The following is a 14,078-nucleotide window of genomic DNA, read 5'->3' on the forward strand; positions in this document are numbered from 1 at the left end:
TGCTCATCAAGAACATGGTTACCTGAAGGAGAACTAAAGCTTTAGTCTGACTTCAGAGCCCATGTACTTCACAGCCACAGAGGCTCTGCACTGTGTGAGCCACATTGCACATTCAATATGGATGTCCTGGATCCCTTTAAAAAGTCGTTTGGCATATTGACTAAGAGTTTAACATTTATATACCCAACACAATTTTTTTTTTAAGGTTAATTTTGCTTCCCAGGAAATCAGAAACTATTTCTTTTTAGAAACTGCAGAGTTAAACCAAACTATAGTAGTCCATCTTTACTTATCAACTTTATGCTGTGATAATGTAAATACCATTTTAAATATCACGTTTTAATCAATTGATTTTCTATTACCATTGTCTATTCGCTATTAATGTCTTCAATTTCCTTTAAATGAAGCCTTAGCAGTCGTTTTCTAATTTTCCTTAACCCCTGCATCATGTGACAGCCATCAGCCAATCACAAAATACATACACGTATATATTGTGAATTCTTGCACATGCTCTGTAGGAGCTGGTGCTTTGGCATTTTGATAATGGAAGTGAAATGAAAAGCTGTTCACAATTGCTTGCTGTATCTAAATCATGAAAGTTTAATTTTGACTTTAGTGTTCTTTAAGCATTTCAGAAACCTTTATAATGAAGTACCTAACTAGCATGTCAAATGCCAAAAGCCAAAAGAATAGTTAACACTCCTTTCTGACGTGCCAACAGAATCGAATTTTTTTTGTTGGGAGGGAGGTGTGGCAAAAAAAGCAGTTTTAGATACAAGAAAGTTATTGGATAAACATCCAACACGTTTGGACTTTCACTAAGTCCTACTTGTCCTATGAAGGAGAATGTATACAATTTGCTGATGGGCCACTGACAGCAAAAACTAATTACAATGTTGCCCCCACCAAATGGAAAGGATTGACACCACTGCTGTATACCCACTGGTGAAGATTTTTATGTTTTGGTGATTAGAACTGGAAAACCACTGCCACAATTTAGCAATCTGTTCCTGATCAAGAGTTTAGTGGTAAGGATAGGCAAAAGTATGCAGCCCGTGACACACTGCAAGCAATGCGGCATGAGGCAAAGCAGCTGCTTTGCTCCGCGTCGCATCGCTTCTGAAGTTCAAATATTTCATCTCTGAGCGCTTAGCTACGTGACCTGACGCAGCAGAGTGCTCAGAGATGAAAAGGCAGGACACACTGAGCGCGCACAGCTGCATCTACACGCTGCGCACTGCTCCGCTTGCAGTGTGTCACAGCCTTTATTCCTTCAGCATGCTTTGTATATTCTTACACCTTCTTTCGCAACATGGGGTTTATAGGTCTTTGGTAAGAGGCCGTCAGTGGCTTGCCCATTCATTATTTTTTTCCTTTTAGCAGCTAAGGTAAATATTCACGAGATTATGAGTGGAGCGCAAAATTGCGCTCTCGCAGGTGCCATATTTACCCTCCATTTATAATACCAGCACACACAATTGTAACGCATATGTATAAGCATATACATTTATATTTACAGGGAACACATAGTTCCCATAGACTGCAATGTAAAGGTACTTTTCAGTGCCTTTTTTTTCTAACACCCCACACCCTCCACTTTTAACCCCTAAAAACTGCCTAGTTCAGTAGTTTTTATGGAAAAAAATGCTACATTTATTTTCATAAAAAAACTTAAAGATCCTTTATTTTGGGGCATTTTGGGCACTTTTAGAAAATTAACCAGAGATCTGAGCACTAATTGCTACCTCAAGCTCCACTTGTAATCTAGCCCTAAATGTATTAGAGTTCAACCTCAAGCACCCCTAACAGGCCAGATTGTATTTTCCTGCCTGGGCTAGTTCGCTACTCACTCAGGTAGGGAAATCCTTAGAATCTGCCCTGTTAGTGACATTTAGGGGCTGGAGTTGAGAAACACTGATAAAAAGTGTGTCCCCATAGAGAAGCCAGCGATAATACTGTTAAACTACTCCAATTACTTCAATACACCCACAAGTCCCAAGGGCCCACAGTCCTCCTGTCTACAGACGCGGAAAAGGCATTTGACAGGTTGGACTGGACATTCATTAGTTTAACACTCAAAAAATTTTGCTTACCAGATAAATTTGTAAACAGAATATTCTCATTATATAGTGCACCCTCAGCGAGAATCAGAGTAAACGGAATTCTTTCAGACTCCTTCCACATCAAAAACAGCACTAGACAGGGATGTCCCAATCACCACTTCTGTTTGTACTCGCCATGGAAATCTTAGCCATACAAATACGCTCACACTCCGATATAAGAGACATTTTAGTTACACATTCACATTACAAGTTAGCCCTTTTTGACGATTACTTGTTATTAACACTCACGTCACCAAAAACATCTGTGGCTAATTACAGTAGAGTCTCAAATTATGCAATTAATCCTGGAAAATCTGGACTCTTACCCTTGAACCACTCTCTTTCAGAATGTGATGATCTAGCGAACATGTTCCTTTTTCCTATTAAACCACAATGAAATACTTGTGGATCCACCTCTACTCTGACCTACAGAAATTATACAAATTAAACTATGAACTTATTTTACAAAATATTTCTGCTATGACTTCAGAATGGACCCCTAAAAACATCTCCTGGCTGGGCAGAATGAATGATTTTAAAATGACCATTCTACCTAAGTTGCTATACATATTCCAAACAGTCCCAATACCACTCCCTCCGTCATACCTCACTAAACTTCAAGCTATTATCAATGCCTATATTTGGCGAAAATGACCCCCCCAGGATTGCCAAGGATACACCTACAAGACCTGAGAACTTAGGTGGACTGGGTGTCCCAGACCTAACTTTATACCACTTGGCAATATTTCTCTACAGAATAGTAGAGTGGTCCCCACTAGATCCCCAAGATTGTAAGTCTTGGATAAAACTCGAACATGATACTGACCACCCACAACTGGACACCGATATCGAAACACCCTACTCACCTGACTGACTACCCAATAATTCAGGAGACATTTAACACTTGCAACTCACTATTCGGCAAACTTCCGACATTATCCTCTGTCCCATCCCCTTTAACACCTATACTAGGTAACCCAGAATTACCAGAAGGTCTCTTTCTAATACAACATAAACCTTGCAATCTCCATGATCTTATACCTGTACATATGGTTCTAGATGACTCAAAACTCCTGCCTTGAGACAGACTGCAATCCCTCCTAGCAGGATACTTCACCGATTGGTTTAGATATGCCCAATTAAACCACTATGTCTGCACTCATAGGGACAGAGCAAAACTATGTGGACAACAAACAACATTTGAAAAACTCTGCTCCTCGGAATCGCCACCCAGACATGGGATATCTCTATTATACACAACCCTAACCACACGTAAATATCCAGATTTACCTAAATATGTCAAGGCCTGGCATCGAGAACTCCCATGTATCCTTACAATTAAAGAGTGGCATAAAATATTTTCTACAATGGCCAAATCTGCACATTCAATGTTATTACTAGAAACAAACTATAAATTTATGATGAGATGGTATCTAACCCCCCCTCCCAAACTGAAACACATTTTTAAAGATGCATCAGATAGATGGTGGAGGGGTTGTAAAGGAAAAGGCACACCATACCATATATGGTGGGAATGTCCCAAACTCACCCAATATTGGCAAGACATATGTAACTTTATAAACAAAATGCTAAGTAGTAACCTTATACCCAAACCATCTCTTTTCCTTTTTTAATTCAATCCCTAAACTACAATCCAAGGTCCACACTGCAGTTCTGCAAATCGCCCTAAATAGCGCTAGACAAATAATCCCCAGATTTTGGAAGAAAGATACCATGCTAACTCTAAACATGTGGCTGGACCAATTCCAAACCAACATCACCCTTGAAAGATACCATTACTTTACAATAGATAACCTTGTTTTCTCCAACATAGGTGTGTCCGGTCCACGGCGTCATCCTTACTTGTGGGATATTCTCTTCCCCAACAGGAAATGGCAAAGAGCCCAGCAAAGCTGGTCACATGATCCCTCCTAGGCTCCGCCTTCCCCAGTCATTCTCTTTGCCGTTGCACAGGCAACATCTCCACGGAGATGGCTCAGAGTTTTTTGGTGTTTAAATGTAGTTTTTATTCTTCAATCAAGAGTTTGTTATTTTAAAATAGTGCTGGTATGTACTATTTACTCTGAAACAGAAAAGAGATGAAGATTTCTGTTTGTAAGAGGGAAATGATTTTAGCAACCGTTACTAAAATCGATGGCTGTTTCCACACAGGACTGTTGAGAGGAATTAACTTCAGTTGGGGGAAACAGTGAGCAGACTTTGGCTGCTTGAGGTATGACACATTTCTAACAAGACTTGGTAATGCTGGAAGCTGTCATTTTCCCTATGGGATCCGGTAAGCCATTTTCTTAATTTTCAATATAAGAATACAAGGGCTTCACAAGGGCTTTAAAGACTGGTAGACATTTTTCTGGGCCAAAACGATTACTATATAAGCATGTTTAATGGTTTATAACTTAGGAGAGTTATTTTAATCTTGGCAAATTGTTAAAAAAACGGACAGGCACTGTATTGGACACCTTTTTCACTGGGGGCCTTTTCTAGTCATAGGCAGAGCCTCATTTTCGCGCCACTAATGCGCAGTTGTTTTTGAGAAGCAAGGCATGCAGATGCATGTGTGAGGAGCTCAGATCCACTGAAAAAGCTTATTGAAGGCGTCATTTGGTATCGTATTCCCCTCTGGGCTTGGTTGGGTCTCAGCAAAGCAGATACCAGGGACTGTATAGGGGTTAAATGTAAAAACGGCTCCGGTTCCGTTATTTTAAGAGTTAAAGCTTTCAAATTTGGTGTGCAATACTTTTAAGGCTTTATGACACTGTGGTGAATTTTGAACATTTCCTTCATACTTTTGCGTATATTCAGTAAAAAAGTGTGTTCAGTTTAAAATTTAAAGAGACAGTAACGGTTTTATTTTAAAACGTTTTTTGTGCTTTGTTACCAAGTTTATGCCTATTAACATGTCTGAACTACCAGACAGACTATGTTCTGTATGTTCGGAAGCCAAGGTTCCTATCCATTTAAATATATGTGATAAATGTGACAAACAAAGTAGGGACAATGATACCACTGATAATAATGTTGCCCAAAACGATTCCTTAAGTGAGGGGAGTAAGCATGGTACTGCATCATCCCCTTCTATGTCTACACCAGTCTTGCCCACTCAGGAGGCCCCTAGTACATCTAGTGCGCCAATCCTCCTTACTATGCAACAATTAACGGCTGTAATGGATAATTCTATTAAAAACATTTTAGCCAAAATGCCCACTTATCAGCGAAAGCGCGACTGCTCTGTTTTAGATACTGAGGAGCATGAGGACGCTGATGATAATGGTTCTGACATGCCCTTACACCAGTCTGAAGGGGCTAGGGAGGTTTTGTCTGAGGGAGAAATTTCAGATTCAGGAAAAATTTCTCAACAAGCTGAACCTGATGTTATTACATTTAAATTTAAATTGGAACATCTCCGCGCTCTGCTTAAGGAGGTGTTATCTACTCTGGATGATTGTGACAATTTGGTCATTCCAGAGAAATTATGTAAAATGGACAGGTTCCTAGAGGTCCCGGTGCCCCCCGAAGCTTTTCCTATACCCAAGCGGGTGGCGGACATTGTAAATAAAGAATGGGAAAGGCCCGGCATACCCTTTGTCCCTCCCCCTATATTTAAGAAATTATTTCCTATGGTCGACCCCAGGAAGGACTTATGGCAGACAGTCCCCAAGGTCGAGGGGGCGGTTTCTACTCTAAACAAACGCACCACTATCCCTATAGAAGATAGTTGTGCTTTTAAAGATCCTATGGACAAAAAATTAGAGGGTTTGCTTAAAAAGATGTTTGTTCAGCAAGGTTACCTTCTACAACCAATTTCATGCATTGTTCCTGTCACTACAGCAGCGTGTTTCTGGTTCGAGGAACTAGAAAAGTCGCTCAATCAAGCATCCTCTTATGAGGAGGTTATGGGCAGAGTTCAAGCACTTAAGTTGGCTAACTCTTTTACCTTAGACGCCACTTTGCAATTAGCTAGATTAGCGGCGAAAAATTCAGGGTTTGCTATTGTGGCGCACAGAGCGCTTTGGCTAAAGTCTTGGTCAGCGGATGCGTCCTCCAAGAACAAATTGCTTAACATACCTTTCAAGGGGAAAACGCTGTTTGGCCCTGACTTGAAAGAGATTATTTCAGATATCACTGGGGGTAAGGGCCACACCCTTCCTCAGGATAGGTCTTTTAAGGCTAAAAATAAACCAAATTTTCGTCCCTTTCGCAGAAACGGACCAGCCTCAAGTTCTACATCCTCTAAGCAAGAGGGTAATACTTCTCAAACCAAGCCAGCCTGGAGGCCAATGCAAGGCTGGAACAAAGGTAAGCAGGCCAAGAAACCTGCCACTGCTACCAAGACAGCATGAGATGTTGGCCCCCGATCCGGGACCGGATCTGGTGGGGGGCAGACTTTCTCTCTTCGCTCAGGCTTGGGCAAGAGATGTTCTGGATCCTTGGGCGCTAGAAATAGTCTCCCAAGGTTATCTTCTGGAATTCAAGGAGCTACCCCCAAGGGGAAGGTTCCACAGGTCTCAATTGTCTTCAGACCACATAAAAAGACAGGCATTCTTACATTGTGTAGAAGACCTGTTAAAAATGGGAGTGATTCATCCTGTTCCATTAGGAGAACAAGGGATGGGATTCTACTCCAATCTGTTCATAGTTCCCAAAAAAGAGGGAACATTCAGACCAATCTTAGATCTCAAGATCCTAAACAAATTTCTCAAGGTTCCATCGTTCAAAATGGAAACCATTCGGACAATTCTTCCTACCATCCAGGAAGGTCAATTCATGACCACGGTGGATTTAAAGGATGCGTATCTACATATTCCTATCCACAAGGAACATCATCGGTTCCTAAGGTTCGCCTTTCTGGACAAGCATTACCAGTTTGTGGCACTTCCATTCGGATTAGCCACTGCTCCAAGAATTTTCACAAAGGTACTAGGGTCCCTTCTAGCGGTGCTAAGACCAAGGGGCATTGCAGTAGTACCTTACTTGGACGACATACTGATTCAAGCGTCGTCTCTACCACAAGCAAAGGCTCATACGGACATTGTCCTGGCCTTTCTCAGATCTCACGGGTGGAAAGTGAACGTAGAAAAAAGTTCTCTATCTCCGTCAACAAGAGTTCCCTTCTTGGGAACAATAATAGACTCCTTAGAAATGAGGATTTTTCTGACAGAGGCCAGAAAATCAAAACTTCTAAGCTCCTGTCAAGTACTTCATTCTGTTCTTCTTCCTTCCATAGCGCAGTGCATGGAAGTAATAGGTTTGATGGTCGCGGCAATGGACATAGTTCCTTTTGCGCGAATTCATCTAAGACCATTACAACTGTGCATGCTCAGTCAGTGGAATGGGGATTATACAGACTTGTCTCCGACGATACAAGTAGATCAGAGGACCAGAGATTCACTCCGTTGGTGGCTGACCCTGGACAACCTGTCACAAGGGATGAGCTTCCGCAGACCAGAGTGGGTCATTGTCACGACCGACGCCAGTCTGGTGGGCTGGGGCGCGGTCTGGGAACCCCTGAAAGCTCAGGGTCTTTGGTCTCGGGAAGAATCTCTTCTCCCGATAAATATTCTGGAACTGAGAGCGATATTCAATGCTCTCAAGGCTTGGCCTCAGCTAGCAAAGGCCAAATTCATACGGTTTCAATCAGACAACATGACGACTGTTGCGTATATCAACCATCAGGGGGGAACAAGGAGTTCCCTGGCGATGGAAGAAGTGACCAAAATAATTCAATGGGCGGAGACTCACTCCTGCCACTTGTCTGCAATCCACATCCCAGGAGTGGAAAATTGGGAAGCGGATTTTCTGAGTCGTCAGACATTTCATCCGGGGGAGTGGGAACTCCATCCGGAAATCTTGCTACGGGTCCAGATCCAGGGATCCCAAGGCGACTCTAGTGGATGCACTAGTAGCACCTTGGAGCTTCAACCTAGCTTATGTGTTCCCACCGTTTCCTCTCATTCCCAGGCTGGTAGCCAGGATCAAACAGGAGAGGGTATCGGTGATCTTGATAGCTCCTGCGTGGCCACGCAGGACTTGGTATGCAGATCTGGTGAATATGTCATCAGCTCCACCATGGAAGCTACCTTTGAGACAGGACCTTCTTGTTCAAGGTCCGTTCGAACATCCGAATCTGGCCTCACTCCAACTGACTGCTTGGAGATTGAACGCTTGATTTTATCAAAGCGAGGGTTCTCAGATTCTGTCATTGATACTCTTGTTCAGGCTAGAAAGCCTGTAACTAGAAAAATCTACCATAAAATATGGAAAAAATATATCTGTTGGTGTGAATCTAAAGGATTCCCATGGAACAAGATAAAAATTCCTAAGATTCTATCCTTTCTTCAAGAAGGTTTGGAGAAAGGATTATCTGCAAGTTCTTTGAAGGGACAGATTTCTGCTTTATCTGTTTTACTTCACAAAAAGCTGGCGGCTGTGCCAGATGTTCAAGCTTTTGTTCAGGCTCTGGTTAGAATCAAGCCTGTTTACAAACCTTTGACTCCTCCTTGGAGTCTCAATTTAGTTCTTTCAGTTCTTCAGGGGGTTCCGTTTGAACCCCTACATTCCGTTGATATCAAGTTATTATCTTGGAAAGTTTTGTTTTTGGTTGCAATTTCTTCTGCTAGAAGAGTTTCAGAGTTATCTGCTCTGCAGTGTTCTCCTCCTTATCTGGTGTTCCATGCAGATAAGGTGGTTTTGCGTACTAAACCTGGTTTTCTTCCGAAAGTTGTTTCTAACAAAAATATTAACCAGGAGATAGTAGTGCCTTCTTTGTGTCCGAATCCAGTTTCAAAGAAGGAACGTTTGTTGCACAATTTGGATGTAGTTCGTGCTCTAAAATTCTATTTAGAGGCTACAAAGGATTTCAGACAAACATCTTCCTTGTTGGTTGTTTATTCTGGTAAAAGGAGAGGTCAAAAAGCAACTTCTACCTCTCTCTCTTTTTGGCTTAAAAGCATCATCAGATTGGCTTATGAGACTGCCGGACGGCAGCCTCCTGAAAGAATCACAGCTCATTCCACTAGGGCCGTGGCTTCCACATGGGCCTTCAAGAACGAGGCTTCTGTTGATCAGATATGTAAGGCAGCGACTTGGTCTTCACTGCACACTTTTACCAAATTTTACAAATTTGATACTTTTGCTTCTTCTGAGGCTATTTTTGGGAGAAAGGTTTTGCAAGCCGTGGTGCCTTCCATCTAGGTGACCTGATTTGCTCCCTCCCATCATCCGTGTCCTAAAGCTTTGGTATTGGTTCCCACAAGTAAGGATGACGCCGTGGACCGGACACACCTATGTTGGAGAAAACAGAATTTATGTTTACCTGATAAATTACTTTCTCCAACGGTGTGTCCGGTCCACGGCCCGCCCTGGTTTTTTAATCAGGTCTGATGATTTATTTTCTCTAACTACAGTCACCACGGTATCATATGATTTCTCCTATGCAAATATTCCTCCTTTACGTCGGTCGAATGACTGGGGAAGGCGGAGCCTAGGAGGGATCATGTGACCAGCTTTGCTGGGCTCTTTGCCATTTCCTGTTGGGGAAGAGAATATCCCACAAGTAAGGATGACGCCGTGGACCGGACACACTGTTGGAGAAAGTAATTTATCAGGTAAACATAAATTCTGTTTTTTATTATAATATGGTATTTTGGGAATCTTGCCCAAATACCAGGCAATAACTGTGCACTATCATCTTTTCACATGTTCTCATGAAAGGTGTTTTCTTGCTGATGACATGTATGAATACTTGAATGTTGTCTTGACATTATGCCTGCCATTGCTCCCCCCGAATAGGAACCACTCTTCACTCTTGATCCTTCCTCATTTTTGTCGTAAATGTATTGAGTAACCTTTTTTCCTTTTTGTACAACAATTGAAAGAAGTTTATATTTACAGTGTTAATATTTAGCACACATGGACTCTCTACATTAGATGCACCTGCTGTCTAGCCTTTAATATCCACTGTAATGTGAAATGTATTTGCAAGATATTTCACTCTACCTGTCTGTAAATGCATATTTTCTCAATAAAGGAAATTTTAAAAAAATGGAAAAAAAACAAAGTGTGTCATAGATAAATAAAGTGTATAGTTGTGTGAACAAGTGCTTATGCGCACAAACTCGTCTGCCTGTGAACCTGTCCATTTAACCTGTTGATTTTTAGATGTGCTGACCGCTTTGTTTTTAAGTTTGGAAATAAAGCTTTTGAATTTTATCTGCGAGGAGTGGTTTGTATAACATAGTGCGCTACTATACCTGGATCTATAAAATGTATAGTTACTGTGCAAATGTATCACAGATATGTGCCAGAGAAATATCACAAAGAAAATATTCCATGGTGAAGTGTTCTACACTCAAGTATGCCACAAAGAGCCTGATCTTTTCTTTTTTTTTTAAATGCAACATAATATAAAAAAACTATATGCGAGTTGTGTGTTTTCTCTACATGTTGCTTTCTTTAATATTTGTTGTTCTAATATTTATAATGATTTGCTGCACTTACGTTTAGTGAAACTTGAGTTAAAAAAAATCAATAAAAAAATCATGAAAACAGGAAAATGTATCTGGTACCAATTTGTCACATTCTGGCATTTGCATGTTGTCTCTTATTTTTGTTTAACTAAATAATATTTACATTTTGCAGCTTGGGTACTTTCCACACAACTGTATGTCTGCAGGTGTACTTGCTACACAAAGGTTGAGAAACCTTCTAACCAATATGACACTACCAGACTGATGGACGGGACCATGAGAATATGAGACATTTTATTATTTGATTTACTTTTTATAAAATGGCACAGCAGAAGACTTATTTTAACAACATATATTTTTTTTTTTTATAGCACCAAAGAAGACCAGTTTTCTGTTGGTATTCAGCCACCAGCTGGAGAGCTCCTATTGCCGGTGACCATGTCAGAAACAGATTTTAAGAAAGCGCAAGGTATTTTCTATAATTATACAATATACTAATTTTAAGAGAAAGTGTGTTTATTATTGTAGGGCTTTATGTAGTTTTAGTACAATAAAAATATACAACATTGTTTACAACAGAAGAGGTAGTTGCAATACTTTTGTGCACGTACCTATTACATTTTAAAAACTTTAAAGTGTTCACCTATTATTTTTCTTTCCCTTTTAATGTTTATAAATGAAACAATAATTATATTATGTAGTTTTTACAGGTTTAATGTTTTACATTTTATTCCTACTCTTTTATGACTAAAACCATATTCCCTGTTCTAATTTAGGATTTGCATGGAGACCCTTTAAAACTTTGTTTCAAGCCCATATTATTGTGTGATGTTAAAACTGCACATTTATTTTTTTTAAATATTCTTCCAATAACAGTAAATATTGTCTGATGTAACCGAAGAGTACAGCAAGGGAGACGCACTGTGATTTCCATAACTAAGAAAAATGATTATTTACTTAAAAAGTGCCAACAAATTCCACAGCACTATTAAACTGTGCCTTACGTTTATTCTATTTTGTGGGGTACTCACTGGTACTGAGTACCCCCACCTCTGCAAACTCATAAGAGGTAATATTTGTAGTAATCATGTAAATACTCTAGTTTTCACAAGAGAGGGGCTAAAAAAATACATCAAACATTGTAAATAATGTTGCCCCTTTGCTTTTCTCAAAGTTACTGAGCAGAATTTATCGATCAATAATCAATAGTACCGGCACCTTTTGTTTTACAAAAAAGCACTGTTTAAACCTAAACAAACATCCAACTTGAATATAAAATAAGGTTTCCATTGTCCTTCAAAATACCCTTAATACTGTTGTCACCAATTTACTCTTGGAAATTAGATTGAAAGTTATGGGAAATAAAAGGGAAACTCTTAAGCAGTAACTTTGCAGAGATAATAAATTCCTAGGTTCAATTCTGGTTTGTTTAGATATCTTTTTTTCCTGCAAGAATCTTTGTTGTTAATTTTCGAAACTCTTACTTTTTGCTTGCTAAAGCCTTACATGATGCTTTACACCTGTCCTGCAACCCAAGGTGAGTAAATAGCGCTTTTCAAGATTTACAGTCACCGTCTTTCTTTTTTTTTCTTTTTCAAAGCTGCTAAATTATGGCTGAAAAATCTAGTTAAGAAAAAAAATGTTAAATAAAATAGATAAATTGTTGTCATAGAATTTGTTTAAACCACTAATGGTCTTTGATTAAAGGGACATGAAACCCATTGTTTTTCTTTCATGGTTGTAACACATACAGTTTTAAACAACTTTCCAGTTTACATCTATTATCAAATTCTCTTGGTATCATTTGTTGAAGGAGCAGCACTGCACTACTGGCTTCTAACTGAACACATGGGTGAGCCAATGGCAATATATATGCAGCCACCAATCAGCAGCTAGAACCTAGGTTCTTTGCTGCTTCTGAGCTTTCCTAGATAAACCTTTCAGCAAAGGATAACAAGAGAAGAAGCAAATTAAATAATAGAAGTAAATTGGAAAGTTGTTTAAAATTGTATGCTCTGTCTAAATCATGAATGTCTAATTATGACTTTACTGCCCCTTTGTGGTCAGAAACTTGCACATATTAGGAGACCATAATGCATGTTAGAACTTTATAGACCCAAACATAGTTATCCATTCAGCCTTCAATGCCCATATTACACCTACAAAGAAACATAAAAAATTCTCCTGGTCAAAGGATTTTTTTTAACCCCCTTGCCACTAAAGCACATAGACCCTCCTCAAGACAGTTTTGCACACACAGCAGTGTTTTTAAAACCCCCATGCTAGTAATAGCTACACAGCAATTTTTGTAAACCACTCATATCAATAAATTGTACATAGCAGTATTTAACTCCCCCATTGCTTTTTGTACAGATTTATCATTGATTAGCAGTAATTATTTTAACCCCACACATCAGTGATTTAATCCCTGATTCCAGTAGCATAAACACTGTAAACGGTTTATATCCTCCTCCTGCCAATCCTGCTTACATAGCAGTGATTTGTTTTACCCTACTCAATGTCAGTAATGCACATGTGAAATAATGGAGGAATTGCACAATCTTTGTAAAAGAAATTGCCTTCTGCGGCTTTTTATGTTGGAACCAATACTTGTAATGTACCCTAAAAACATTTGGTGCTATGTGGCACAGTTTTGGATCTATAGATCCTGGTGCACCCCCGGGATACCACTGCTTTCCAGAAAACTTTGACTTTCTCCTTATCCACCTCTTGTAATAAAATGTCTGGTGTGCACCATGTATAGTACAATCTAAGTATGCTAGATTCCTAGAAACCTTCATTAATCAGTCCCTGTTCGTATTTTTGGTATCTTCCCTGTTACCTCACCAGCTTCTGTCATTAGAGAAGAGTGTGTAATGTCTAGACAAGGATTACATTGATTCAGATAATTTGAAACTTTTCTTTAAAGGGACACTGAACCCATTTTTTTTTCTTTTGTGATTCAGATAGAGCATGCAATTTTAAGCAACTTTCTAATTTACTCCTATTGTCAAATTTTCTTCATTCTCTTGGTATTTTTATTTGAAAAGCAAGAATGTAAGTTCAGAAGCCGGCCCATTTTTGATGAACAACCTTGGTTGTTCTTGCTTTTTGGTGGATAAATTCATCCACCAATAAACAAGTGCTGTCCAGGGTCCAGAAAAATTGCTAATAGTAGTAAATTAGAAAGTTGCTTAAAATTGCATGCTCTATCTGAATCCCGGAGGAAATTTTTTTGGGTTCAGTATCCCTTTAATTTTTTAGAATTTTTTTAGATTCATGGGAAATTTCTCTGCCATATGATGAGCCCACCATAGCGTTATCTAAATACTATATATTATCCTTCATCCATTCAATGATATTACTGAGAGGAATGCTGTTTCAGTCCTTAAAGTAACTTTTAAGGGCTGTGGTTCTTTCAATCAGTTGCTACTACTTCTACAGTGCACACCGTCAACACATATATTGAATTTGTTTAAAATAGACCATT

At 39.5% G+C, this 14,078-nt stretch overlaps 1 protein-coding gene across 2 annotated transcripts in view; it reads left to right on the forward strand.

Annotated features, from left to right (window-relative positions):
• AP3B1 (adaptor related protein complex 3 subunit beta 1) overlaps window positions 1-14,078 on the forward strand; it is a 1,155,804-nt gene that overhangs the window by 1,036,179 nt on the left and 105,547 nt on the right. For both annotated transcript variants that reach the window (XM_053701376.1, XM_053701377.1), the window contains exon 25: window positions 10,960-11,057. In XM_053701376.1, the coding sequence (XP_053557351.1) occupies window positions 10,960-11,057 (98 nt within the window). The remainder of the gene's footprint in view (window positions 1-10,959; window positions 11,058-14,078) is intronic.

The sequence above is a fragment of the Bombina bombina genome, chromosome 2, assembly GCF_027579735.1.
Source record: "Bombina bombina isolate aBomBom1 chromosome 2, aBomBom1.pri, whole genome shotgun sequence".
In the NCBI taxonomy this organism is placed as follows: Eukaryota; Metazoa; Chordata; class Amphibia; order Anura; family Bombinatoridae; genus Bombina; species Bombina bombina.